The sequence below is a fragment of the Mustela nigripes genome, chromosome 1 (genome assembly GCF_022355385.1).
Source record: "Mustela nigripes isolate SB6536 chromosome 1, MUSNIG.SB6536, whole genome shotgun sequence".
In the NCBI taxonomy this organism is placed as follows: Eukaryota; Metazoa; Chordata; class Mammalia; order Carnivora; family Mustelidae; genus Mustela; species Mustela nigripes.
The window spans coordinates 265,999,125-266,024,492 of NC_081557.1; the positions used below are offsets into that span (position 1 = coordinate 265,999,125).

At 43.9% G+C, this 25,368-nt stretch overlaps 1 protein-coding gene across 6 annotated transcripts in view; it reads left to right on the forward strand.

Annotated features, from left to right (window-relative positions):
• FRAS1 (Fraser extracellular matrix complex subunit 1) overlaps positions 1-25,368 on the forward strand; it is a 420,039-nt gene that overhangs the window by 253,484 nt on the left and 141,187 nt on the right. For all 6 annotated transcript variants that reach the window (XM_059385668.1, XM_059385660.1, XM_059385681.1 and 3 more), the window contains 7 exons: positions 1,368-1,514; positions 4,477-4,617; positions 5,527-5,667; positions 7,119-7,253; positions 9,875-10,145; positions 13,988-14,072; positions 17,076-17,402. In XM_059385668.1, coding sequence (XP_059241651.1) covers positions 1,368-1,514; positions 4,477-4,617; positions 5,527-5,667; positions 7,119-7,253; positions 9,875-10,145; positions 13,988-14,072; positions 17,076-17,402 — 1,247 coding nt within the window. The remainder of the gene's footprint in view (positions 1-1,367; positions 1,515-4,476; positions 4,618-5,526; positions 5,668-7,118; positions 7,254-9,874; positions 10,146-13,987; positions 14,073-17,075; positions 17,403-25,368) is intronic.

Below are 25,368 nucleotides of genomic sequence, written 5' to 3' on the forward strand. Positions count from 1 at the left end.
GCTAGTGCTTGAATATGTATAATTAAAATGTCTGGCTTATTCCGTTTATGCGCAGGTGTTCATTGAACACCCATTACATGAAAGAGAACTAGTCAGGCTCTGAATACTATTGAACTTGGTCTTTGCTTTCATGAAGCTGATAGCTTTAAAGGGTACAGAAGTTAAATAATCATTGTAATGAACATCATTAGGTATGGCATGAATGCAATGTCTGGAGTGCCATAGAGCCGTGGCGGGGAGACTTACCCTAGAATGGAGAGTCAGGGGAGACCTTATTAAAGAAGTCACTGAAGAATGAGTAAGAGTGAAAGATGAGAAACTTGGAGATTATGTTGAGAGGATTCAAATGTGTCTTAAGATTTCTGGTTAGAAAGAATGGAGGGAATGATGGAGGAGTGATATTTGCAGAAATGGTGGCTGGCAGTTTTCCAGGGTTGAAGGAAGATATGAGTTTCTAGATGGAAACATCTTCTGAAACCTGAGCAGTACAAATGTAAAAAAATCACTCTTGTGGATAGATGGAAAATAGAATGCAAGGGGTCAGACTTGGTACGGGGAAGCCAATTCGGAGGCTATGACAGTAGTCCAGTAGGAGATGAGGGCTTGGATGTGTTGGCACGTGTGGATATGGACAGAAGCAAAAGAATTCTGAGAATTACGTAGGAAAACTTGAGTCAGTAGGATCCAATGAGTGATTGGATTAGGAATGAGAAAGAAGGGGCTTACCAGGCTTCTCGAGATAGCCTCCCAGGGTGCTAGCACCGACAGCTGAGGAGAAGGAGACATGCTAGTTGTTCAGTCAGGGAGGCGGGAGACGTGACCGGATTCCGGGATGATCCTTGAATGCCTGAATTAAGTAGCTGCTGAGAATTACAACTGAGCCAATCCATAAGCCGGTCCTCCCTGAAGTCCTCTCTGGTGTGAAATGTGGGCTTTCCTGAGCTTCACAACAAAATTGATGCCTAGCTTTAATCTTGGCATGGCTCAAAAACCTGAATCCACATCAGGAACAACTGGGTGCTTGAATCCTTGAGAAGTAAGTTTCAAATACATGTCCGGACTGTTGTTCCAGAGCTCTTGGTCTGAGTATAAAATTCTGTTCTGAATCACAGGGCAACCTGGATGTGGGATTTCCATTCTTGGGTTTATAATTTATCTTCTCTGGAAAGTAAAATGATCCTTTCTCCTATTTTAGAAAATTAGGGAAACATTTTCTGTTTCTGCTGATCACAGGGGAGGCTTCGGAGCCATAATTAAAGCACAGGTTGGAGAGGGCTTTGCTCCTTTGCAACATCTGTCTCCATTTCATCTGTGCTTCAGTATTTGCAATTGTAATTACCTGGTTATTTTCTTTCCTATCTGCTCAGCATGCGGCGAGCACTGTGGAAGCTGTGATTCCCAGGCCGGCTGTACCTCCTGCCGAGACCCAAACAAGGTCCTGCTCTTCGGGGAATGTCAGTATGAGAGCTGCGCCCCACAGTACTATCTGGACTTCTCCACCAGGATATGCAGAGGTAAAGCCCTTCCAGAACTGTGCAGTGATTCTTTCCCTGGGCGACCTCCTTTTACTGTAGGTGTCTCATCCCCGAAGTTGGGAAAACACCATCATATGTTTAGACTTTCCATGATGATAGCAAGATGCCATCATGTTTTATGAATGCCTGCATGTCATTTCTTTCTTCTTTGGTATGTAACTTATTTCTCAAGGAAACATTTTTGAGCACCTACTATGTGCCAGATACTGTGCAAGGTTTTAGTAACTAGATCAGAGGTGGCCACCCGGATGTATTTGGTCCAAGACATGTGGGTTCTTTATGGCCCACCTTTGTTTTTTAAAGATGTTATTTATTTACTTGAGAAAGAGAGAAAGGGTGCACAAGTGGGGAGAGGGGCAGGCAGAGGGAGAAGCAGACTCCCCGCTGAGCAGAGAGCCCGATGTGGGACTCGATCCCAGGACCCTAGGATCATGACCTGAGCTGAAGGCTGTTGCTTAACCCATTGGGCCACCCAGGTGCCAAAATGTTCTAGTGTTATAAAATCTTTAACTAATGCATTTTAAAATGTAGAAGACTTCACATACAAAACTGGAGGTTTTCTGTTTCTTTTGAAAAAATTAGAAGATCTGACAATACGGGACTCACATTTCCACAACGCAACAGTCGGTTGGAGATGAGTAGCTGTTGCCACTTTCGCGTCTTCAGATCACTACACACCCACCACTCCCTCTTCTACCACAGCGGGCCTGTGTCAGAGATTTACACCCCCTACCTGGGACCTAGAGGCACTTACATTTACAGCTCTAGGTCACTAGAGTCTAAGCTTGAGGAAGGCAGGCTTTGAGGTGCTTGGATGGCTGAGTTAAGCATGTGAGTTCGGCTCACGTCATGATCCCAGCGTCCTGGGACCGAGCCCTGCATCAGGCTCCCTGCTTTTGCCCCTCCCCCACAACTTGTGCCCCCCTCAAATGAATAAATTTTAAAAAAAAAAAAAAAAAAAAAAGACAGGATCTGTATCTGATTTGTTCATCTCTGTTTAACAGATTTAAATGAGTAAAGACAGTCCCAGTGCTCAAGGAGTTTATAAGGAAGCAGTGTCAGAAACCTAGTACCTTGTTCTGTAGTGGCTGGAATTCTGGGGGCTTACACTCTTTAGGTGGCAGTGCTCAGCAAGGAAAGAACAGAGTTAACGGCCAGATTTTGCTGCTTCGGTTCCATTTTCCTCCTCCATCTCTCCGTTTCACTGGTCTCCCATCCCCCCCATTCTGCCCAAGAACCTGGGGCTCAGATATGGGGCCAGACATCTGTCAAGTAAGCTTGGGATGCTTTAAGGCTTTGCAAAATTGCACACTCTCCCTTCCAAGAAATACTACTGTTGTCAACTTAGGTGGTCTCTGTGCTCAAGACCACAGAAGCTCTTCTCTTTTCCCCCTGCTACACAGCGGTTGTCAGTTTGCGGTAAAAAACAAGATGATCGCAAATCCTCCGCGTTGTAAGTGATTTCATAACTTTGCTGGCAGTGTTCGAGGCTCGGCGGCAGTCATGCTCCCTCAGGGCTGATTCAGCCAAATAAATGAGCGAGATTAACTTTATAAATCTCCGTGGAAGCACGTGTACTGTCTTGCACATTTACCTGTTTCTTTGGGACTTAGAAATATTACATCAAACAAGAGAAAGGTGACTAAGGAGACGTTTCCTCCGTGCTCAGCTGGGGTGGATGGTGGAGTGAGAAGGAACTAAATGCAGAATGTTCTGTGAGGAAAGTTTGGCAGCAAAACATTTATTGAGCTGTTACTGTGTGCCGGGTGCTGTGGCGCCTTCTTTACATCACTGCTTCCTTTAATCAAAACAAGAGCCTTATGGGATAGGTACTCTTCTTATTTCTGTCTTACAACTGAGGAAACTGAGGCTCCAATAAGTTTAGGAAGGTACGTAAGACCTGTAGATAAACAGTGGCTAAGCCATAGCTCCAACAGAGAGTTGGCTGTCTTCAAAACCCAAGTACTTACACGTTGTCCCACCTTCCATGCGTGAGGACTTAGTTTACCAGCTGGAACTTCTGCTCTCAAACATGAGTGTTCTGACTGCAGGACTTGCCAGGGCCTTTAACAGCCACAGCCACAGTCACAACAACCATAAATAATCACAAGAACAGAAAGAACAGCAGCGGCCCCAACATGTTTCCTTGTGCCCCAGTCCTTGAGACGACGTCTGACATTGAGCCAGAAAACCTGTATTTCTGACAATCCTTCTGGATTATACGGATACACATGCAGGGTTGGAGCCCACAAGCGCATAAGCCCCTTGAAGCCGGGGTTGAGCCACTTCCCACCCTATGCATTCCTCAGGTGCTGACTGAGCAGATCACATGGAAGCGAGTTGAATCTACTGCTGTCAGGAGGTCTCCTGTTATTTCTGGAAGCCCTTTCTTTCCAGACAGTTCTGGATGCCGCATTTAATCCTAACGTCATCGGTGCTCTCTGCGGGGGTGGGCCCGCCCCTGATTATCGTGAATCAGGTTAAGAGTCAAGCAGCCGGGTTGGTGGCGCCGTCAGACACATTCCTGGCTGAGTCTCTGACATCCCTTTACCTGCGGAGCATTCCAAGGAGGTGCGGGCTAGGGCTGTGGAGGCGAATTGGCCCCTCCCTATAGCAGAGCCGGCTTTTGCCTGAGGGCGCTGTGGCCCGGGGAATCAGGACTAAGTTGACCCTGCTCCTCGGCAGCCCCGCTGACAGGCAGGCTCTGCACAAGCCTGGAGTGATCCTTGTACGTGCCCGTGTCCAGCATAATTAGGAAACACTACACCGCAGAGAGGCGTTCGGGCTCCTACAAGCAGAAACCCCGTTCTGGCTCGCTCATCTGACATCTCTCCTGTTGTCCCACCCAGCCCCTTGCTGCTGCGGACGCGTCCTCATCGATTCGTCGCCGGGACGGAGGGTGGACGGGTGGAGGTGACCTAACGTGGACTTCCTTTCCTAGAGTGCGACTGGAGTTGCAACGCGTGCAGCGGGCCGCTGCGGACAGACTGCCTGCAGTGCATGGACGGCTACGTCCTGCAGGACGGGGCCTGCGCGGAGCAGTGCTCGCCGTCTTTCTACAGGGACGTGGGCCTCTGCAAGAGTAAGTGTCCGCAGCGCTCACCCTGTCCGCTTCCGGCCTGCAGCCGCCTCTGATTTTTACTGTTCTGACCAGGAGTTGGTGGCGAGTTTCCTTTCCAGCTTTTTATCTAATTTCTTGTTTCATGCCTGAGAGCTTTTCTTTGTCGTAGTCAGAATGTCCCCTCTTTCCTTCTCCCATTCCCAAATGGGACAGTTGATCAGGATGGGAATCTCAGGGGTATAAGGCCACATCAACAGGTATGGTTTGATGATGACTTTGGACTTCCCAGAGCATTGAATAATCCTGTCCTCTAGAAGGGGAATGCGTAGACGCTGCTCATTTGAGCATCGGGAAGGACCGTCTGATTCCCCCAACTGTCCCCTGGAGCCCTGCATGTACGAATGTCTCTCCACCGCCTGTCCCTGAAAGCTACCCCCTCAGCCTTGGTTGAACACCACAGACTCTTCTGACCCTGACATGCCCCCCAAACGCACAGATGGCAGCCCGAGGAGCCTTCTTGGGAGACTCTGATAACTGGGTGAGTCAGGAAAGATGGCCACTTCAGCAAGGCAAGAGAACCACTGACTAGTTCCTAGTAACGATAATGGCTAATACCTGTAGTTTCGAGGTGTGCCTCCTGTTTTCCATTATTTACTTTAATCTCTGCCCAGCAAGCTGAGTGAGACACCGTCCACTCCCATTTTATGGGACAGAGCATTGAGGCTCAGAGAAGTCAATCTCTGATCCTAAATCACCCTCCTGGTAAGTAGAGCAGCGCCACTCAGAGCCTGGTTCTGAGTCCTCGTCTTCTGCCCGGCCCCGCACACCAGGTCATATCGCTGTTCTGCACCTTCTGCTGCCTCCCCGTGAGGCCCAGGAGCCCCCGGGAAAGCCACACACAGTTCTGTTGACTTGACTTTTGTCTTTCAGGCTGTGGCAACCACTGTCTCCAGTGCCAAGGCCCCCATGAGTGTACACGCTGTGAAGAGCCCTATCTCCTGTCGGAAGCCCAGTGTGTTCAGGAATGCGGGAAGGGGTACTTTGCAGATCGCACAAGTCGCCAGTGCACAGGTAACTTGGAAACTGCGCTGAGTCCTCTGGAAAAAAGTGAGGGCCGCAAGTATGTCAGGTGTGTCGCTCGCAGGTAACCAAGGAGAATCTGAATTAGAGGCAGAATGGAAACCCAGAGAGGTCAGTCTCAGAAATGGAGGGCTTCCCATGCACATCTGCCAATTGCTGGTTAAATAGAACATAGACGTGCAGGCCAATAATTTTCTTGCACAAATCAATACTGTCTCTAAAGGTCTTTATGGAAATAAGGCCAGTAGTTTATGAAGTGTACGGCTTGTGCTGAACTAAGAGCACAAGAGCATCAAGAGCAGATCACCTCTGTTGACGTGGACGCAGAATTTTCAGTGTGTGGACTAAACTATGAGTGACCCCGATATTGGCGCAATATCTTTGAGTAGGATTTCTGAGGACAATTTGTTGAGATACACTGAACCTTTATCATTGAAGTTCAACCCAAAGCCTTACTCTGCTTATCCATCGGGTTATCCATGAGAGTTTCTACAGTTTGTTCTCATCATTTCCACTAAAATTTGACACTCGATGCCCGACTCTGAAGAAAACCTGACATTTAATAATAAAGCCACGGCCCTGGCGTGGCGTTTTACATTTCACCGAATTCCTCCATCTGCGTTATCTCATTTGGTATTCACAATGACTTGATGGTAAAATACGGCAGACATTAGGAATCCCATTTAATGAGTGAAAAAAGAAAAAAGAATGGCTTGAGAGTATTAACCAAGGCAACATAAAATCAGGTATTAAACCCACATTTTCTGATTCCAATTCTGAGCCCTTTATTCTATACTACCTGTGTACACTAAAATCTCAAGGAAGCAGGAAAACTAGGCAGTGAACACTCGATTTGTAGAAGATTATTAAGTGGACCCAAAGAAAGAATTCTTGGGTCCCTTCAGGAGCCTGCTCTCCTCCTGCATTGAAAATGGTGATGGTGATGGTGGCGGTGAGATGACGCAGCAGCAACAGTAGCGTTGGTCGTGCAGCTGTCCTTCTGTATGCCAGGCACTGTGCTGGTCTCTTCACATTACAACATCCTCCCGATGGGGATTGGCATTAGGTGCTCTTCCTCTCCCCATCACACCATGGGTGACTAGAGGAACTTGCCTGACGTGGACAGCTGCTAAGTCGCGGAGGAGGTATGCAGGAAGGGTCTGTGCTCTTAATCACTGTCCACCACGTCCCTTACAAGTCAGTAGGGTTGACTTTTTATACAATGCGTTTATGTGCACCATTTTCACATCAGAGTGTGTTCAGCAAAAGTGCTGCCGTGTGTTCACTCTCCTTCTGGGGGTCGGTCAGCTTCCTGTGAAACTCCAGAGGGACCCGTGGGAATTGCCTGTTGCTGTGGGTGCTCGTGCTGCCGCTCTTTATTTCCCCGTCACTGGCCATATGTGCCTTGGCTGTGCCTCAACACTGTGGCCTTTCTTTGACAGCCTGTCCTCGGGCATGCTTGAGGTGTAGCCGCCGGGACCGGTGTCAGCGGTGTGAGCAGGGCTTCTTTTTGAAGAGCGGCCTTTGTGTTTCCAGCTGCATTCCTGGCTTCACCCACGCTAACGAAACATGTGCTGGTAAGTGCTCGTCAGACGGCCTCGCATGCTGACCTGCGGTTTCTCCACACAGACGCTCCGTGTGGAGATACAGTCAGCTCATTTGATATGACATGCAGGATTCTCATTTGAGGAAAGCACAGGAATAAGGGATTGTTTATAGAACATGGAGGGAAACTCAGCTTCTAAGATCTTCAGGGGAAAAAATCTATGCTTTAAAAGTAACAACTATCATATCAGAAATTTGGCATAAAACTTAGTTATGTTTCTGAGCTATAGCTATGTTGTAGAAAATTACCTATATACATATAGGTTTAATTTATTTGCATGTATATAAACTTTTAGAGCTAATTATGCCACGGTGGCATCCTTTGTGGACATACCGGAGATATATTGCGAATAAATAATGACTAGTCTGAGGAGCCTGCCCCACTAGAGTCCTGTGTTTGAAGGGAGTGGCTTTCAAGCCACTGTCCCATTAAGAATAAGGTGACATGTTAAGGGGATAAACTAGTCTTGTCCAACACATTAATGGACACTTCACCTTAAATAACAAAAGAGAAGCAAATTTAAATTCAGTCATAATTTTGAACCCCAAAGTTTTATAGCTGAATGAAGCTGGGGACTTTTATTGTAGCTGAACATTCCTCAGCTTCTGAGTGTCCTTCATCAGTAACTCGAGGCCTGTTTTAACACCCGTAGTCAATCACATTTTCCGTCTCTAGATTTCTGACCTCTAAAGATATTAAGACTTCCCATGGGAAAAAAGACATCTTTGGCTCATTTTATTGGGATCCTTCTGGAAACCCCAAGTGCTTGAAAGTCAGTGTGCTCCTCTTGGGACATCATACAAGTCAACTTGTGAAAATGAATTCCACTTTCATTAGAGTAATCTTACAGTGGAAGTCGTCCCCTTGAAACTTGGCATTCCCAAACTGTCCTGTCTGACCTACTTGTAGAAGGAAACTCTAACAATTCAAGTCCGGGCGAAACACCTTGCAGGAGACAGGTTGAATTTCTCGTCATGATCAGATAACTCATCCATCAGATAGTTCCTATGAACAGAGAGGGTAAAATTTTAAAAGGAAGTGTGGACATGTCCCATGAATTCTGAGGCTAAGCCGCTGATAATCATAGTTCATTACACACTAACTGGTACTGTTTGAGCAAATAGTATCAGACACTTGCTTTATTCCTTACTGTTCGTGGGGCTGATGGTCAGATGTGCTCAAAGTATCAGGTTAGGACTGTGGTTCTCAAACTTGGAAGTCCCATTAGGATTGCCTGAGGAGCTTGTGAAGTCACTGAGGTGCCCACCTCAGAACACTGAAGCGGGAACACTGGTGGAGGTCCAGTATCCGTACTGGTTATTGCTGAGATGTAAGTCGCATAGCACAGAATTCACCCTTTAAAGTACACAATTCGGTGTGGTCTTTATTATATTCACAAGGTTGTATAACTATCACCCCTATCTAATTCCAGGACATTCTATTCTTCCTAAAAAGAAATCCAGTAACTATTAACAGTCTCTCTGTCGTGCTCCCTTGCTCCAGTCCCTGGCAACCCCTGACTGACTTTCTGGCTCTGTGGGTTTAATTATTCTAGACATTTCACATCAATCAATGAACTCATACAATGTGTGGCTTTTTGTGTCTGGCTTTTTTCACATGGCAAGAACATTTTCAAGGTTCCTCTACCTTGGAACATGTATCAGTAGATCATCTCTTTTCATGGTTGAATAATATTCCATTGTATGGATATACCATCTTTTGTTTAGTCATTCACCAATTAATGGACATTTGGGTTGTTTCCACTTTGGGGCACTTGGGTATAATGGTATGAACATTCACGTATGAGGTTTTATGTGGACGTATGTATTCAGTTCCCATGGGTATACGCTTGTGGGGAGAATTACTGGATCATAGGGTAGCTCTATGCTTAATTGTTTGAGGAACTGCCAGATGGCACCATTTCATGTTCCCGCCAGCGATGTATAGGATTTCTAAATCATCTACGTCCTCAGGAATACTTTGTATTATCCTTCACAGGAGGTATGAAGTGGTATCACATGGTGGTCTTGATTTGCATTTCCCTGATGACTAATGACATTGAGGACCTTTTCATATACTTACTGGCCTTCTGGGTATCTTTTTTTGAAAAAAATGCCTATTCAAGGCTCCTTGTCTTTTATTGCATTTTAAGATTTTTTTTACATATATTTTGGACACAAGTCCCTTTTCAGATAAATAATTTGCAAATATTTTCTCCCGTTCTATGTATTGTCTTTTTCACTTTTGTTACTGGTGCCTTTGAAGTACTTTGGTCCAGTTTAGGTATTTTTTCTTTTGTCACTTATCCTTTTTGTGTCATGCCGAAGAAGACATTGTCTAATTTAAGATCATGATGATTCTATCCTCTATTTTATTCTAGAAGTTTATGTCTTAACATTGAGAATCTATGTTATTCTCATAAGCATTCAGGGTGAGAATCACTGGATTAGAAGGAGGCTTATGGTTGCAAAAGTCTAGAGCCTCATTTCTGAATGAACATTATAAATCTATTAATTAAAAAAAAAAAAACAAAAACCCAAAGCCGTATTAGTGAGTGTATCAAGTCTGATCTCTGGACCGTATGTTTTCCAGGCAAAATGTCGCCTCCTACTCTTCACGTGAATGGTTCTCTCACCCTTCCCATTGGTTCGATGAAGCCACTGGATCTTCCCCTTCTGAACGTCCGAGAGGGAGGTGGCCGGCTGGAAGACCTCCAGTTCCGTGTGGTGAGCGCGCCCACCAACGGGCAGCTGGTGCTGTCCAGGGACGGACAAGACGTCCAGCTCGACAAGGCCGGCCATTTTAGCTGGACGGATGTGAATGAGCACAGAGTGCGTTTTGTGCACAGCAGAGAAAAGCCCAGGTGACTCGGTGTTGTGCTGTTTTCGTCCTGCTTCCCTTCCCTTCTGTGGGCGCTGCGCACCCGCCCCCACTTCTCAGTAGCTGTCCCTGCTCCTCTGGGGAAGATCGATTCTCCAGAAACGCCAGCGCTCGCAGCCGCCCGTCGTCATTTCGCTGTAATTGCTCCGAGAGTGTGCTTCCGTGAGAGCGCTTTCAGTTTATCACGTAATTATGGGTGATTCTCTGATGGGACAGGAAAGTTCCTAGGACAATTACCCAGTATCTGGGGCCCAGCAGAAACAAAGCTGGTTCTCTCCGCGGATGGCCACAGCGGCTCCTTCAGCATCAGGGGGGGGTATACCGGCACTGAGCAGTGGCCGGAAGAGGGAGTTTGCAAAGTGTTCCATGGTTCCCAGAATTCCAGAGTGGGAGGGAAGCGGAGAGTCACAACTTTTTATTATCTACTTTATGAGATTGATTGTGGTTAATTTTTAAGCCGGATCCAGTTTTTCTCCGATGCCTGGCACACTTCTGGCTGTCTTCCCCACCCCGGCTGACATGGCTTCAGGAATGCAATCGAATGCTAACGCCAGCCCAGGCAAACAGAGTCATATAATTAGCGCAGTAAATCTGCTAAACAGAAATAAGAGAACGCACCCCAAAGCTTAGCCCTGCGGATTATCCTTCACCCAGCTCTGCTTCCTGAGTGAAGATAATGCGTGGTAGACTGCGTGTGTTACCAATGGAATGAAATGTTCACAGTGACTATTTTCTACTGTTACCACTGGAGATTTTTTTTTTTTTTTTTTAAGGTTTGGGCTAGGAAATAGGTGGGAAGAAAAGCGATGGCACTGGCTCGATTGCAGTTCAGAGCCAGAACCTCAAAAGACCATCTCAGAGGAATAAGAACAACGGATACTTACTGAGCCCTAATAGGACACAGGCATTGTAGTAAACCGTTCATGTGAGCTCGGTATGTTTATGTTCCCAGACTACAGATGGGGAGACTGAGGCCTTGAGAGCAGGAGCAAAGCCAGGTCTCTGACTCCACAGCCCATGCCTGTGGCCACGATGATTTCTGCCTCCTGAATTATACTGGGAATAATGGCCATGCTTCCATCCTCCGGGGACAAAAGATCCTCGCACGGAGACATTGCCACAGATGACAACTCTGGCTTCTCACACCACAGAATCACTCTTCAGATTTACACTCCCACTCTGCATTCCTTTTGCTTCAAGTGTAGTTCTTAATTGTTTGCCACACACACACACACACACACACACACACACACACACTCACAGCTCCATACCTGCAGTCCTTTGCCTTGGCATCTTGTGAAAAGTTAGTAAAGTCCGTAAAGCTCCCAGACAACCAAAGTTACTCCTCTTGTCTGTTTCACTGTTTTAGTCTCTCATCACCTGTTTTCTTGCAGAGTCAGCTCCGTACCCCCAAACATGACAAAGAAAGGTGACTGTTTTGCTGGCAATTCTTTCAGCACTCCCTTGACTTTGGGGTACCAATTTTAGCATAGGATCTTCTTTATCTAAAAATTTAAGCAAAAGGAAGAACAGTAAAACAAGATTGGTAGTGATTCATGAAAAAAGAAAATTCTGTAAGTTGCCAAGCGATGCAAAAATGGTGAAAGGGGCGGCTTGCCATATAGGGTTGTGGTTTTGTTTTTCCTCATGAAAACCTGACCATGATTCTTTTGCACTGGATTCCTTTGGGGTCAGAATGTTCCAGTGGAGTTCAAGACAACCTGCAAATATGGCCATGGAGGGAAGCCAGCATTGCTGGAGTGCTAAGCAGTTATCGGAACCTCTGTGCCGCCACAATGTCATTTTCCCCTGTGGGTTGGGAGTCACCACCCCTTCTTTCTTCTTTCTGTTGCTTCCCTTGGTTGCTTTCTCTGGACGTCTGGAGATCGGAGTGAAGAGGGACAGGACTTAAATGGGACAGAAAATCAAGGAGAGGATGAAATGGGTGGGAAGATACGATTTACTTTTTTTTTTTTTTTTTTTTAAATCAGGTTCATTGAGGTATAATTTGGGTTCAGTAAAATCCCCCATCTTGAAGTTGACTGGTCTATGAGTGTTAACAAATGTATACATTCTGGCAGTCTTGAAACCACAACTGCGGTCAAGGTTTGAGACAGTTTCATCCATGGCCCCCTAAGCTCTCCTTTTTACTGTGACTCATTCTCGCCTCCCCCCGACCCCCAAGTTTCTGGCAACCACTGATCTGTTTTTTTACTCTTAAAGAGTTTTGCCTTTGCTGAAATGTCCTAGCCATGGAGTCATACAGTACATAATCTTTTGTTTCTGGCTTTTGCCGTATGCTTTTGAGATCCATCCACATTCTTTTGTGTATCAGTGATAGTTCCAAGAAGACCTTTTAAAGAACCTTTAAATGGTAGTTTCCAGTCATACTTTTCCACTAAAAAACTATGAGGTTCTATGTTCACAAGCCCTAAGTACCTAATTTTCTACTATTCTGAAGAATAATATACTCCTAGCTTGTAGTAACTATGGTCAGTTCTGGAAATAAGCATTCTGTAGTGGAAATTGTTAGAGCTGTGGATTTGAATAGACCTATCTAGCTCTTTAAATAAACAGCCACCATTTTGCAAAAGCTCAGTGGAAGAGAAATCGAGTTGACAGTTCTCATAAATAGTTAACTTACATTTTTCTCAGGTGGTGGATACCCTGATGTTTCTCTAGTTCTTTAAAATCTATGTGTTTTATATACTCTTTGGTATGTATGATGCATTTTTATAATAAAAAAGTTAAAAAATCAAAAAAAGAGAACCTTTAAAATTGTGGTCCTAATCGTGGACCAGAGCTCAAAACCTCTGGAAAGGCGTCAAACCACACGTCTTCCCGGTCTACTGTAAGTTCTGTGCTTGGCTTGGCTTTGAAGGTGAGAGGCTCCTCCCTTCCCTTCTGGTTGTTCTGAAGCTGCTGGCGCAGCACTCTTTCAGGAAGTAAAACCACAGCAAAGAGGGAGCCTTATTTTGTTTTATCTTCAGTTGCAAGTAATGAAGCCTACAAAACTGTGAGGCTTGTTTTAGCATCGCAGGTATGGCTCAGCTCTCTGACACCTCTAGGACACCTGGACTTCCCACATAGGCCTAGAAGCTAGGACCAGGGGCGAGGAGCAGGAGTCCGCTCTCCCTCTGGTCTCTGTCTCACTGCTCACAGGCTTCATTTACCTTCCCTGCAGACAGGCTTGCTCCACACCTCATCGTGGCTCACTGTGGCTTCCGCATCATCAAATGGGGGCTCTCAGGCTAGTTGCAGATTTCCAGGGAATGATCGGCCGTCTTCCCCTCGTCCTGTCCACACTGATTGTATATGTGTGTGGCTGCAATGGGGGCCAGGTCGATAGAGTCAGGTCACATGAACACTGCAGAACCATCCATGGAGGCTCACTCACGTGATCTGGGGACGGGCTGGAGGGGGGGTTTGCAGAGGGAGGGAATCACTGAGAGCTAATCAGAGACTCTGATAGTTCCTTTCTATTCTCTCCAATTTAACCATTAGCCTTCGTTTTGTTTTTCATTATTATGTCTTGGGCCCCAAACTGGTTTTTCAAACATTTATATAGCCATATTAGAAAAATCGAAACTAAAAAATTTATGGAATTATTACATTATATTGAGGTCAGAGAATACACCATGGTTTTACTGTATGTCGCTATGTTCATCTTCATCTGGTTACTTTTATTTACAGTATGAATATTATATCACTGTAGTGCTTTGATCCAAATTCTTCCATGCACATAAGCTGAAGATATTTTTAATCTTGTTTTTCTAGAGACTAATGACTACATTTTCTCATTCTTTTCTTGGGGACTTCTTTTAGGAAAGGTTACTTTTCCCTGAAAATTAGTGACCAGCAGTTCTTCTCTGAGCCACAGCTGATCAACATACAAGCGTTTTCAACACAGGTAATGACATTGCCACACAATTAATAATTTCGCATGTGTGAATCAAGGTTTCTTTCCAGTAGTTATAGCACAAATGACCTCGATTAAGCTAGTCTCAGGTTCTCCATGAAATACTACTGGAATAACTTTTAGTGCTCGTGGTAAGAACAGCAGCAACAACTAATTGCTAATACATCTGTCATACTCTTCTTTGTATTTCTCATTCAGTCCTTATGATAGCCCTGTGGGGTGTTGTTTTCCCTAATTACAGAGGAGGACACTAAAGTCACAGGGAAGTTAAGTAACTTGTCTATGGCGAGATAGCTAATAAATAAAGAGCTGACATTTGTGCCTAGAAAATCGGGCTACAGAGTCTGCGTTCTGGCCCACTAACTTGTAGTGCCTTACTGTACTCTCCTGAGTTGATATGAGCCCTTCAGAATAATTTGAAACTGTTCCAGTTGTTAAGACTTTCCTAGTCTTGGGTAAATGAGTTTGTTTTGCCTAAATATTTCTCTCTCGGGCATATGAAATTATTCTCAGCTACTTTTGCCTGTCTGTCCTGTAGCTGCGCTGTGCTCCCATCTGTCTGTGGTAGGTAGAGCATCTGATTAAGGATCTACTTACATGGGGTGCCCGTGTGGGCACCAGCCAGACAGAAGTCTGAGGACATCATGGTAGATGCTATAAAACTCGGTGTGATGGCGCCTCTGTTCCCATCACTCATCTCTGTTAAGGTGTACTTGTCTGTCCAGAATACAGATAGCGGTAGAGGGTCTGAGTGACTGAGCTTGAGGGATTCAGCAGCTGAAACATGCAAAGAGAGTAGGGTCTTAAGTTGTGAACAGTAAGACAGTGGGATATCAGCCTGGGAAACCAAGGATACCTAAATATCCACAACTCTGCAGAGTGTTAGTCATGAATTCAAGGAAAAGCAGGAGACTATTGTTTTAATTTTTTTTTTTAAATTTTGGTCCAAATATGAAAAGACCATGGACTGTGGATAACAGAGACATAACCCAGAAGTGACTTCCGGATGGTGTTCACAGGCCAACTTCCTTCTTCTTCTTCATTTTTTTCTTTTTAATATTTTATTTGTTTCCTTGAGAGAGAGAGAGAGAGAGAGAGGCAGAGAACTCAAGTCGGGGCATGGAGAGAGGACAAGCAGACTCCTCCAGGGAGGCCGACATGGGGCTCAGTCCCAGGACCCCGAGATCATGACCTGAGCCGAAGGCAGACACCTAACAACTGAGCCACACAGCCCCCCCACCCCCCCAAACTTTGCTCTTCTTGATGGCATTCTTACTTCAGGGGTGACTGAAGTTGAGGGTTGATTAGAAATGGATCTGATATTCATTTGACTTCACTGTTGGGCTAAAAGTATTAATTTTGTTTTAATTAAAACTAAAACATGTTAAAAGCAAAAACAAAAACAAAAACGAACCCAAAATGAAAACATGTGTTCTCTGTAAATATGTGCCAGAGGGCTACATCAGGCCTGAGGACTGTCTGGCTTAAAATTTCTCAGTACCTAAACTCAGAAGTTTTATTTTGTTCTTTTTGTTTGTGTTGGTTTAGTTACTCTAATTAGGTAAAGTAGAGACTTAGGGTAGATACTGGCAAGTGCCTTTCTCATCTCAGACAGTGAGCTCCTATGGTTCCCTAAGTTTTGTTTGCTTGTCTTCCCCAAATCAAGCAAATAAACAGTGGCAGCATTTTTAAATTTTATTCATTATTTGAGAAACTTCTTTCATTTTAACTCTTTTTTAAAATGGAGTTTTAAAAATTAATTTTGACTTCTTTTTGTTCCTTTACAGTCCTGTGGTAGTTCAAAATGGTCTTGAACCTCCTGGAGATTTTCTCATGCAAGTTCATTTGATCTTTTCCATTTACGGATGTTGACATCACCTTCTGACCTCTCCTTTTTCAGAATCCAAGGGGCCCTTCATTCCCACGTATCTAGAATCACAGCTTCTGCCTTCTCACTTGGGAATTCTGAGGGGGAGCTGTTCTCTATCTTCCTACTATGTGACTATTACAATGATACATTAGCCAGACGTTACTTTAATAAATATTGAAATTTCCAGGAGGCCAGAGAGGTAGCTTTAAAACAAAACCATTGGATTAAAGAAAACGATATGCCGAGAGAAAGTCCTAGATGGTTCAACTTCAAACAATATACAAAACTAAGATAATGTTTTCTTTGGCTTTTGGCCTCAGGTTTTGTTTTGGATTTTTTGTTTGTTTGTTTGTTTCGTTGGTTGGTTTGTTGGTTGGTGGGTAATTTTTTCTGTTGTGGTTCATTAACTGTTGTCTTTAGGAAAGAATATTGTATTTGCTTACTCAACTGGTGAAGGGAAGCCTGGTAATCCCAAGAAAAACGTCTGAAAATTTGCCACGTGGATTAGCCAGGCGGTTGGCTTTCTCCGGCCGCGTCCTCCTGGGCTCTCAAGCCTGAGCTAGGGTGGGCCCTTCAAGGCATGGAGGAGATGGCTTCAAGAAAATTATTGCCTGGGACCAGATATGACATGAATTCAGAATCAGAAATATCTTACCCCAAGTCGGCAAACCGCAGTATCACTAGAGGGAAGTACTGAACTCTGAACCCCAGTGAGAAGATTCCATGCCTCTTACTGTTCTCTCTTGGATGCAGAAAACTGGTTGGGACCCTTGACCCTGGGCTGATCTCAGTTACAAGGCAGGGGATACAGTGTAAATCAAAACAGCAGAGACTTGGAAACAAGGCTCATCTCCATTTCCTCTGGTGAATATGATGGCCTTGAAGTAGCTTGAGAAGCCTCCAGAACCCGAATTGTGAAGTAATCTCACTCGCTCTGGTTCCTGCAACTGCCCACACCTCCGACAATTCCTTTGACTCGGCCACCGTTCGGCACTTTGTGGAGCTTTAAGAGTTCCCTTCAGAAGCATAGAATTATCGATTAGGTTGTGCACAATGGTATCTAGTCCACCGGGTCGCCCTCTTTCCTGCTAAATGACTTCTCCTCCTTCCCTTCCACTCCTCAGGCCCCCTATGTGCTGAGAAACGAGGCCCTCCGTATTAGCAGAGGAGAGAGACGGACCATCACTACCCAGGTGCTTGACATCCGAGATGACGACAACCCACAGGACGTCGTGGTCGAAGTGCTTGACCCGCCACGTCATGGCCAATTGCTCCAAACACTTCAGTCCCCTGCAGCCCCGATCTACCAGTTCCGGCTGGATGAGCTCTCCAGGGGCCTTCTCCACTACGCTCACGATGGCTCGGAGAGCGTGTCCGATGTTGCGGTCCTGCAGGCCACCGACGGGCATTCCTTTCGAAATATACTGTTCCGTGTGAAGCTGGTGCCCCAGGTAGGTGGGATTCCTAGAGCGGCAGCTTCCTTGCATCTAGATAGGAAGTTTTGTTGATGATATTATTTTAAAATATTCATAAAGTTAAGATATGCACAGGTATTTATTCAAACACTGATTAAACATCTATTACAGAGATCCTTAGAATGTTCAGAGATTCACGGAACACAATACCCAATCTCAGGGAGTAGCATAGGTTTCGTTAGGCGCATCCTTGATCTGAAGGACCTGTCCCGGTGTTCTCTGCACAAGGGACACTTTCACACCTTTATGTTGACTTGCTGCTATAGAAATGCCTCATCGTCCACTGATGCTCTTGTCCGCTGCCTGAGTCTGATCCCACGAATCAAACGCACCCCTGTTTTTTTCTCCCTTCTGTAACAGCTCATGCAATGTGACGCTCATAGGTGATCATAATGAATGAAAAAAGATGGGTTCGGCCATTCTGTTAGCCCAGCTCAAGTAGGGTGAGGAAACTCTCTCTTTTAGTGGTCACAGGAACTCCTGTCGGCCTGAGTCACTCCCATGCCGCCTCCATATGTTTTTGTCATACCCACGAATAAATTTTCTATTATTTACTTAATATTTTTCTTTGTATCAGATTTTTTACTGTGGCCTCATCCTCATAAATAATGCATATGAAATCATGGGCTTAATGTAGAATTGTACTTCTAAAATATCAAAATTAATACATGAACACTTTTAAAAACCTTCGTTCACATAGTACCTAGAATGTTCTTGGATACTATTAATGGGGTGGCTGTGACGTTTAGGGACTGGGCTGACCATGCTAGAGCCAAGACGCCTACTGAAAAACATTTTCAGAACCACTAATTACTTGATGATATTTCGCTAGAAGCTCTTTCGTCCGTTTTAGCAAAAATGGTTCTTTCCCATGGTGGCAGATTGGGAGACTTATCATTTTTATTGAACGTTTCATTCCAAATATCAGTAGCCACCAAAGTGTCACTGACGATTAGCTAGAGAGATGGATTTGCCGAGGACAGTTTAGAAATGACTTGTCAGTTTCTCACGGAAGATCGTTCAGGCTTTGCGATGGAGCCGTGCGCAGGTGAACAGCTTGGATGCAGCATAGTCTGCCGGCTAGTTTCTCAGGCTGTTGTCTCGTGATTTGCAGCTGATGAAAACGGTGATGGTGGCATGAGATAGAGGGGAGTAAGTGAAGGCTGATTGTGAGAATAGAGTTGGCAGATAGCCACCTTGTAGCTAATCCTAATTATCACCCTCTTGCAATTGCCCTGGGAGATGAGGTTTAGTTCTGAAGAGATGAAGTCTAGACAGACACAGAAAGTTTCTTTTCTTCCTGCTTGGTTTCCTTCCAACAAAGATTGTTACAGGATTTCAGTGCAACGCTCTCAGCTGCCTTTCCTGTAGTGGTTTCAGTCTCCACATTTGGAGATCGGTTCGGTGGATGGCACTATCATATGCTAGGGTCTAAGGTTGAAGGGTGTGTCCAGGATTTTAAATGCTTTGACCACCAAAACAAAACAAGCAAAAATTAGAGTTTAATTTATAATAAGACATAAGCACAGAACTTGAGAATTCTTGTAGCACTTGCACGTTGGGATTCATGTCAGTGTTACCATGTCTGTGCCTCCCTCCTCCTGCCGCCACTCCGTCTCCTGTACGTTGTGCGTTTGTGTCCGTCTGGTGAACTCATTAATGGCTTCTAAGCCAATGACCTGGGATAATGAACGCAGCATCCATCAGGACATACTAATGAATCTGACTCTGTAACATGGATATTTTACAAATGCATACTATGTTTCCTTTCAGGAATTCAAAGTACTTTTTCTTTAAATCTCTTATATTAATTTTTACAATATTTTAATGAAGAAGGTTAGGAGTGGGGCCATGTGACCTTATTTCTTCTTCTTTTTTTTATTTAAAGATTTTATTTATTTATTTGACAGACAGAGATCACAAGTAGGCAGAGAGGCAGGCAGAGAGAGAGGAGGAAGCAGGCTCCCTGCTGAGCAGAGAGAGCCCGATGTGGGGCTCGATCCCAGGACCCTGAGATCACGACCTGAGCCGAAGGCAGAGGCTTTAACCCACTGAGCCACCCACGCGCCCTGACCTTATTTCTTCTATTAGAAGTTCTACTATGGGTGGGAGGTGTTTTTGTTTGTTTTGTTTTTAACCTTTATTGGATCAGTCGTGTTGATGTAAATTATTTCATTTGATGCTCATGATCCTTCCAGGATGTTTGTACAATTATTATCTCTAATTTTCAAAAAAAGGGAAACTGAAGAAAAGGTATAAAAACATTTTTTAAAGTTTAAAAATGTTTATTTTTTTATAAAGGTATTTCCTGTTGGAGCTGTGGTTTCGACTCAAGTGTGTTCTGGCCCATCACACGTAGCCCACATAGCTTTTTTCATTCTAGCCCATATTTTTCGATGTTTTGGTCATATATATTCTGATCCCCCTAATTGACAGAATGGAGACAGCAATTTAGTCATTTTGTCAATGTCCTATCCAAGCAGTCTGGGCCCAAGCCTCCTGGAATCTTCCCTCTGGACTCACCACATCTTGTTACAAGTGAAGCTATTTATAATCACAAGTCTGCCAGAGCCCAGGAAGAAAAAAAATCCTTCAGCTGTTAATGGCTTCCAGTACATGTATAGTCAGACATGATTGATTTCATTCTGATAGCCACTTCTGAAGGTGGGCATCCAAGTCCCTACACGGAGCCCGCCTGTGTATTAAACTTGAAGTCAGGCCAATTACTGGCTGATGTCTACCTGGTGGTTTAAGTGTCATGGTGAAGGGGATTAGGTCTAATTCCTGAGGAATGGATGTACAAATTAATCCCAGTGTTGTTCAGTAGAAAACTTAACCCGCTGACACAAGTGAAAGGGGAGAGAGAGAAAGAGAAAAACAAAACTGTGTGTGAGCAGCAACTCTTTTAGTCTTCCTCTCTTGATCTCTTGATCATAGGAGTTCAGCGCATTTTTGTTGGATGGATAGATATTTGGAGGGATGCAACAGCTTGAGTGAGGCTAGTTCCTGTGTTCCTATGTTAGAATCCGTCTCTTGCATCAGATGAGAAGACTTCGGGCCACCTCTGCTGATGTTGGGGTGGCCTATCTGGGAATAAGCATGGGAGCTGTCGGCTCCACTCTCATTTCTCAAGTTCTGCATCACTTCCTCCAAAGTTTCATCCTTGGCCTGGCAGTGAGGAAATGTACTGCCCTCCAGGCTTATGCTGAGCTGCTGAAGAGAAAATAGATTCAGGACTGATGTCGAAACATGCTCTGTCAGGGTTGGGGGAAGCAAAAGAAATCAAGAAGATTAAAAGGTAATAAAGAATGCTTGCTGAACAGGCTTTCATTAATTGTGTGGATTATCAAACCCGAGCCCACTGGAGATATGATTTTAAAGCATTTCGGCATCTAATAAGGGCTAAAATCTAGGCAGGGAAAAGCTTATTGGTGGGCTTCTCTCCGCTGCCAGTCTTTCAAGCCAAGCTTCTTTTTCATTACGGCGTCTCTGGGAATCAGGCCTCTTCGTCCACTCTGGCAATAAATCTGATGACCTTTGTGACCTCGTTTGTTGTTGTTTGAGCAGTTGCTTTCTGCCATCGGGTAGTGCTTTGATGTGAAAACCCCCCAAGTATCATGCTATGAACTGGATGGAAAATTCTGTAGCTAAGTCTGCTCTGGCTGTTTGTTCTTGGTAAGGCTTGTGTGTGACTAGCGGCCCGATTGTGCTTTCCCCAATGTCCTTAACACTTGTTCTCCCAGTGGTTGTCTGGCGTGGATGCTTCTTGATAATAAGGGTGTTTGGGACAATTAGAAGTATGGCACAAAAGTGTTCAGTTTTTGAATAAGAGTCTCTCTCATAAATAAATAAATCCTTACCACATGTCAGGGTTTCACCTTTTTTTTTTTTTTTTAAAGGTTTTAGTCTATTTATTTGAGAGAGAGAGAGAGAGAACAAGCAGGGTGAGGGTCAGAGAGAGAAGAGACTCCCGCTGAGCAGGAAGCTGGACATGGGACTTGATCCCAGGACTCTGGGCAGATGCCCAACAACAGAGCCACCCAGATGCCCCAGGGTTTCATCTTTTATGGACTTACTTAGCTTGTTCAATTTGGCATCTTATAAGGTGTGTTGCTCAGAGTATACATTCAAAAACTGGTTCTATCTAATTACTAAATTTTGTTTATGAAGTAGTTGAAATCTACATGGAGAGAAGGTTCTATATTCTTGACCTGAAGGAACAGAGCTTCTGAGGAGCCCACACACCCACTGACAAACACCCAAACGGTCTAAGTATCTTTCCATCCTTTATCCTGGCAAATAGCATCCGAGTCTCACTTTTTATGTCGACCCTGCATGATCCTTCCCTAAAATCCACAGTGTCCTTAAAGGCTGCATTTTAAAAACTATGGTATAAATGAACCTTTGCAAAATAAGGCATTTTTTAACAAAATAAATAAAATCTTAGGACTGTTGTTATATCCAATTATAGTCCTTTAATACTTGATTAAGTTTTAAAATTTTTTAGCTTGAGTAGTTGGACCTGGGGTTAGGGTACACTGTCATTTGAAATCATCATGTATGCCCCAACATTTATTTTAGGGGAGGAAGTTTTCATTTTATTTGTGAGATTTTTCCTCCTAATGATAGAAGCTTAGGTCCTTACTTCTGGTTTACAACATTAATATTTTTATTTGTAACACAATATATAATGGCCAAACTTTATTGCCAACATTTCCCTATGCTCATTGTTTTATGAAATGAATTAGAAGAACTATTTAATTTAAAGCCCTCTTTTGATTATGCCCCCATAACCCCTTTTTGGGATTTTATTGCTTTCTAATGTGGTACCCCGAAGGACATATAAAACATCACTAGACAGGAGATTATGCAGCTCATGTTATGGCTAATTTCTTGAGCTTACAGGGATATATGCACCATTGTGCAGAAGAAGGAAAAAATAACTACAAGGAAATAAAGAAATTGCAAAATGTCAGAATCATTGGGGAAATGCGTTAAAATTTGTTTGGCTTTTCTGGACACTTTAACTATAGAAAAGATGATATATAGGCTTCTATTCATTTCTTCCTGAATCTTCCCTGGGCTCTCTCCCAGAAGAAGACAACTGATAAAACCATCTTCATTATAATGAGTGGGAAGAATTATACTTCTTTCCCTTAGATAGTTGTCTGTTTCTTCTTATGTATTATAAACAAATGATTTGGAAACAGAAGTTAGAAATGTAAATATTCTGAAAGACCTGTCTGGGGGGTTCAGGAGAACCACTCTGAACCCATTACTATTTCTTTCCTGAGCTCTGCTTCTCCTGCTTTAGCGTGACTCCACATCCCCTGGGAATCCTTTTCAAATACAAGTGGAAACACATCAGAGTATAAAGCTGATGGCAAAGTAAACAGTCAATGAAATGAAAAGGCAGCCTACCAAATGGGAGAAAATATTTGAAACCATATATCTGATAAAGAATTAATATTTAGACCATATGAGGAACTCAGACAACTCAATAGCAAAATCATCAACTTTATCATCCAATTAAAATGTGGCCTTAGGACCTGCATGGACCTTTCTCAAAAGAAGACATAAAATGGCCAAGAGGTACATGAAAATACGTTCAGTATCACTCATCATTAGGGAAATGAAAATCAAAACCACAATGAGTTATTACCTCATACCTGTTAGAATGGCTGTAATCAAAAAGACAGAAGATAACAAGAGTTGGTGAAGGTACTGGGAACAGGGAACCTGTATACACTCTCGGTGGGAATGTAAATTGATGCAGCCATTATGGAAAATAGTATGGAGGGTCCTCAGGAAGCTAAAAACAGAGCTGTCATATGATCCAGCAACCTCGCTTCCAGGTATATATCTAAAAGAAATGAAATCTGTGTCTCATAAAGATATACGTACTCACATGTTTATTGTAACATTAGTCACAACAGGCAAGGTATGAAAAGAGCCTAAGTGTCTCCTGATGGATAAAAGGATAAAGAGGAGGCAGCTGGGTGGCTCAGCTGGTTGAGCTCCAGTTCTTGATTTCATCTCCGGCCATGATCTTGGGGTCCTGGGATCAAGTCCCACATTGGGCTTCACCCCCCAGTGGGGGGTCCAGCCTCAGGGTTCTCTCTCTCTCACCCTCTGCTCCTCCCCACCCCCGCTTGCTTGCTTTCTCTCTCTAAAACAAATAAATAAGTATTTTTAAAAAATGGATAAAGAAAATGTGATCTATGTATCTAATGGAATATTATTCAGCCTTAAAAAAAGGAAATCCTGTCATTTGTGACAGCATAGATGAGCTTGAAAAACAGTATGCTAAGTAAAATAAGCCAGACAGAAAAAAGACAAATTCTGCATGATCTCATTTATATTTGGAATCTTAAAAAGCGCAGCTCATAATAGCAGAGCAGAATGGCGGTTGCCAGGAGCTGCGTAGGAGAAATGGGGAGATGTTAGTCAATGGATATAGAGGTTCAGTTACTAGGGATGAATAAGTTCTGGAGATACAATGTATAGCATGGTGGCTGTACTTGATACTGTATCATACACCCGAAATTTGCTGAGTGGGTTGACCTTAAGTGTTTTTACCACATACACATACAAAAGTATAGCTATATGAGTGATAGATTTCCTAATTAGCTTGAATTTCACAATGTATATGTATATCAAAACATCATATTGTACACCTTACCTATGTACAACTTTTATTTGTCAAATACACTTCAGTAAAGTTGGTGAAAAAAATAAAATACAGATCTAATTTAGGATCTGGGGTGGGGTCTGAGATTCTTAACTTGTAATAAGCTTCCAGATGTTGCCTAACACTTCCAGATGTTTGTTCTAACACTGACATAAAAGGAGTACTGTCTCCTAAAGATTTACAGTCACAAGGAATTAAAGAATTGTGTTGGGTTGGTAAAGTGTGGCCAAGATAGAAATGTAGTGGGAGGGACATCTGGGGACATGCATTCAGGTCACAGTACTTACTTGCTTGGAATATGAAAAACCACATTGCCTTATTAGTCCCATAATTTGGTTGTTGGCGTATGACTGATTTCTGTAACCATGATCAGACTTGACGAGGCGGCTGCTATTAGAGAGATTTCTGGCAATTAAGACGCCTGGGTCTGAGTGTATTATCTTATATGAAACTCTGCTGGAGTTAATTGGGACTTTTCCCCCAGAATTCAGGGGGGGTAAGTAGAGAGGAAAATTCTTGGCACATTTTGATGTTTTTGTAACTAATATGCTGTATCAATCGTGAAGGGAGAAAATTCTAGGGAGTTTGCCCCTGAGCACTGATCATAATAGAAGGCGCTTCTGCTGCTGTTCTCCTGGGCACTGTTTGACTCGGTTCCCTGGTGACTGTAGTGAAAATGGCCAGGACCACCTCTTGTGGGGAGCAAATGCTCTCATGCCAAGGGACTGCAAAGGCCTATTTGTTGTCTTCTGCCCTGAATATGCCCCTCCTGGGAGGGGTATTGCTCTGTTCTGGTGTTTCAAATGTTGGCATATTTGAAAGTAATAACAATAATTTATAAAAACGTCCCCGTTGAAATGCCCTATTTTAGAACCCCAGATTTACTGATTTTTGAAGTACAAAAACAGATTGAAAGCTGAACACAGACTCACTAACCTCCTTCCGTGGAAAATGTCAGTCACGAGACTGGAAGAGGCGCACACCTTGCAAATCGAGAATGGCAGCACTTTCGTGACAGTAGCTTTAGCAACTAAAATGGTTGCCTTCTCGGGGTGGGGGAGGCGAAAGAGGTGATTTCTTCCAGTCAGCTCCTCCCAGCTGTTGTTTCTAAGGCTTCGCTTTCAGTCATCAAGGTCTGTCAGTTTGGCCTCTAGTGTTTCTGGAAACTGGTTCTAACTCTCTGTTCCCACGGCAATGACTGTTTCATCTTCTCTCACCTGAGCCATTACAAGAATTTGATAAATGGTTTAT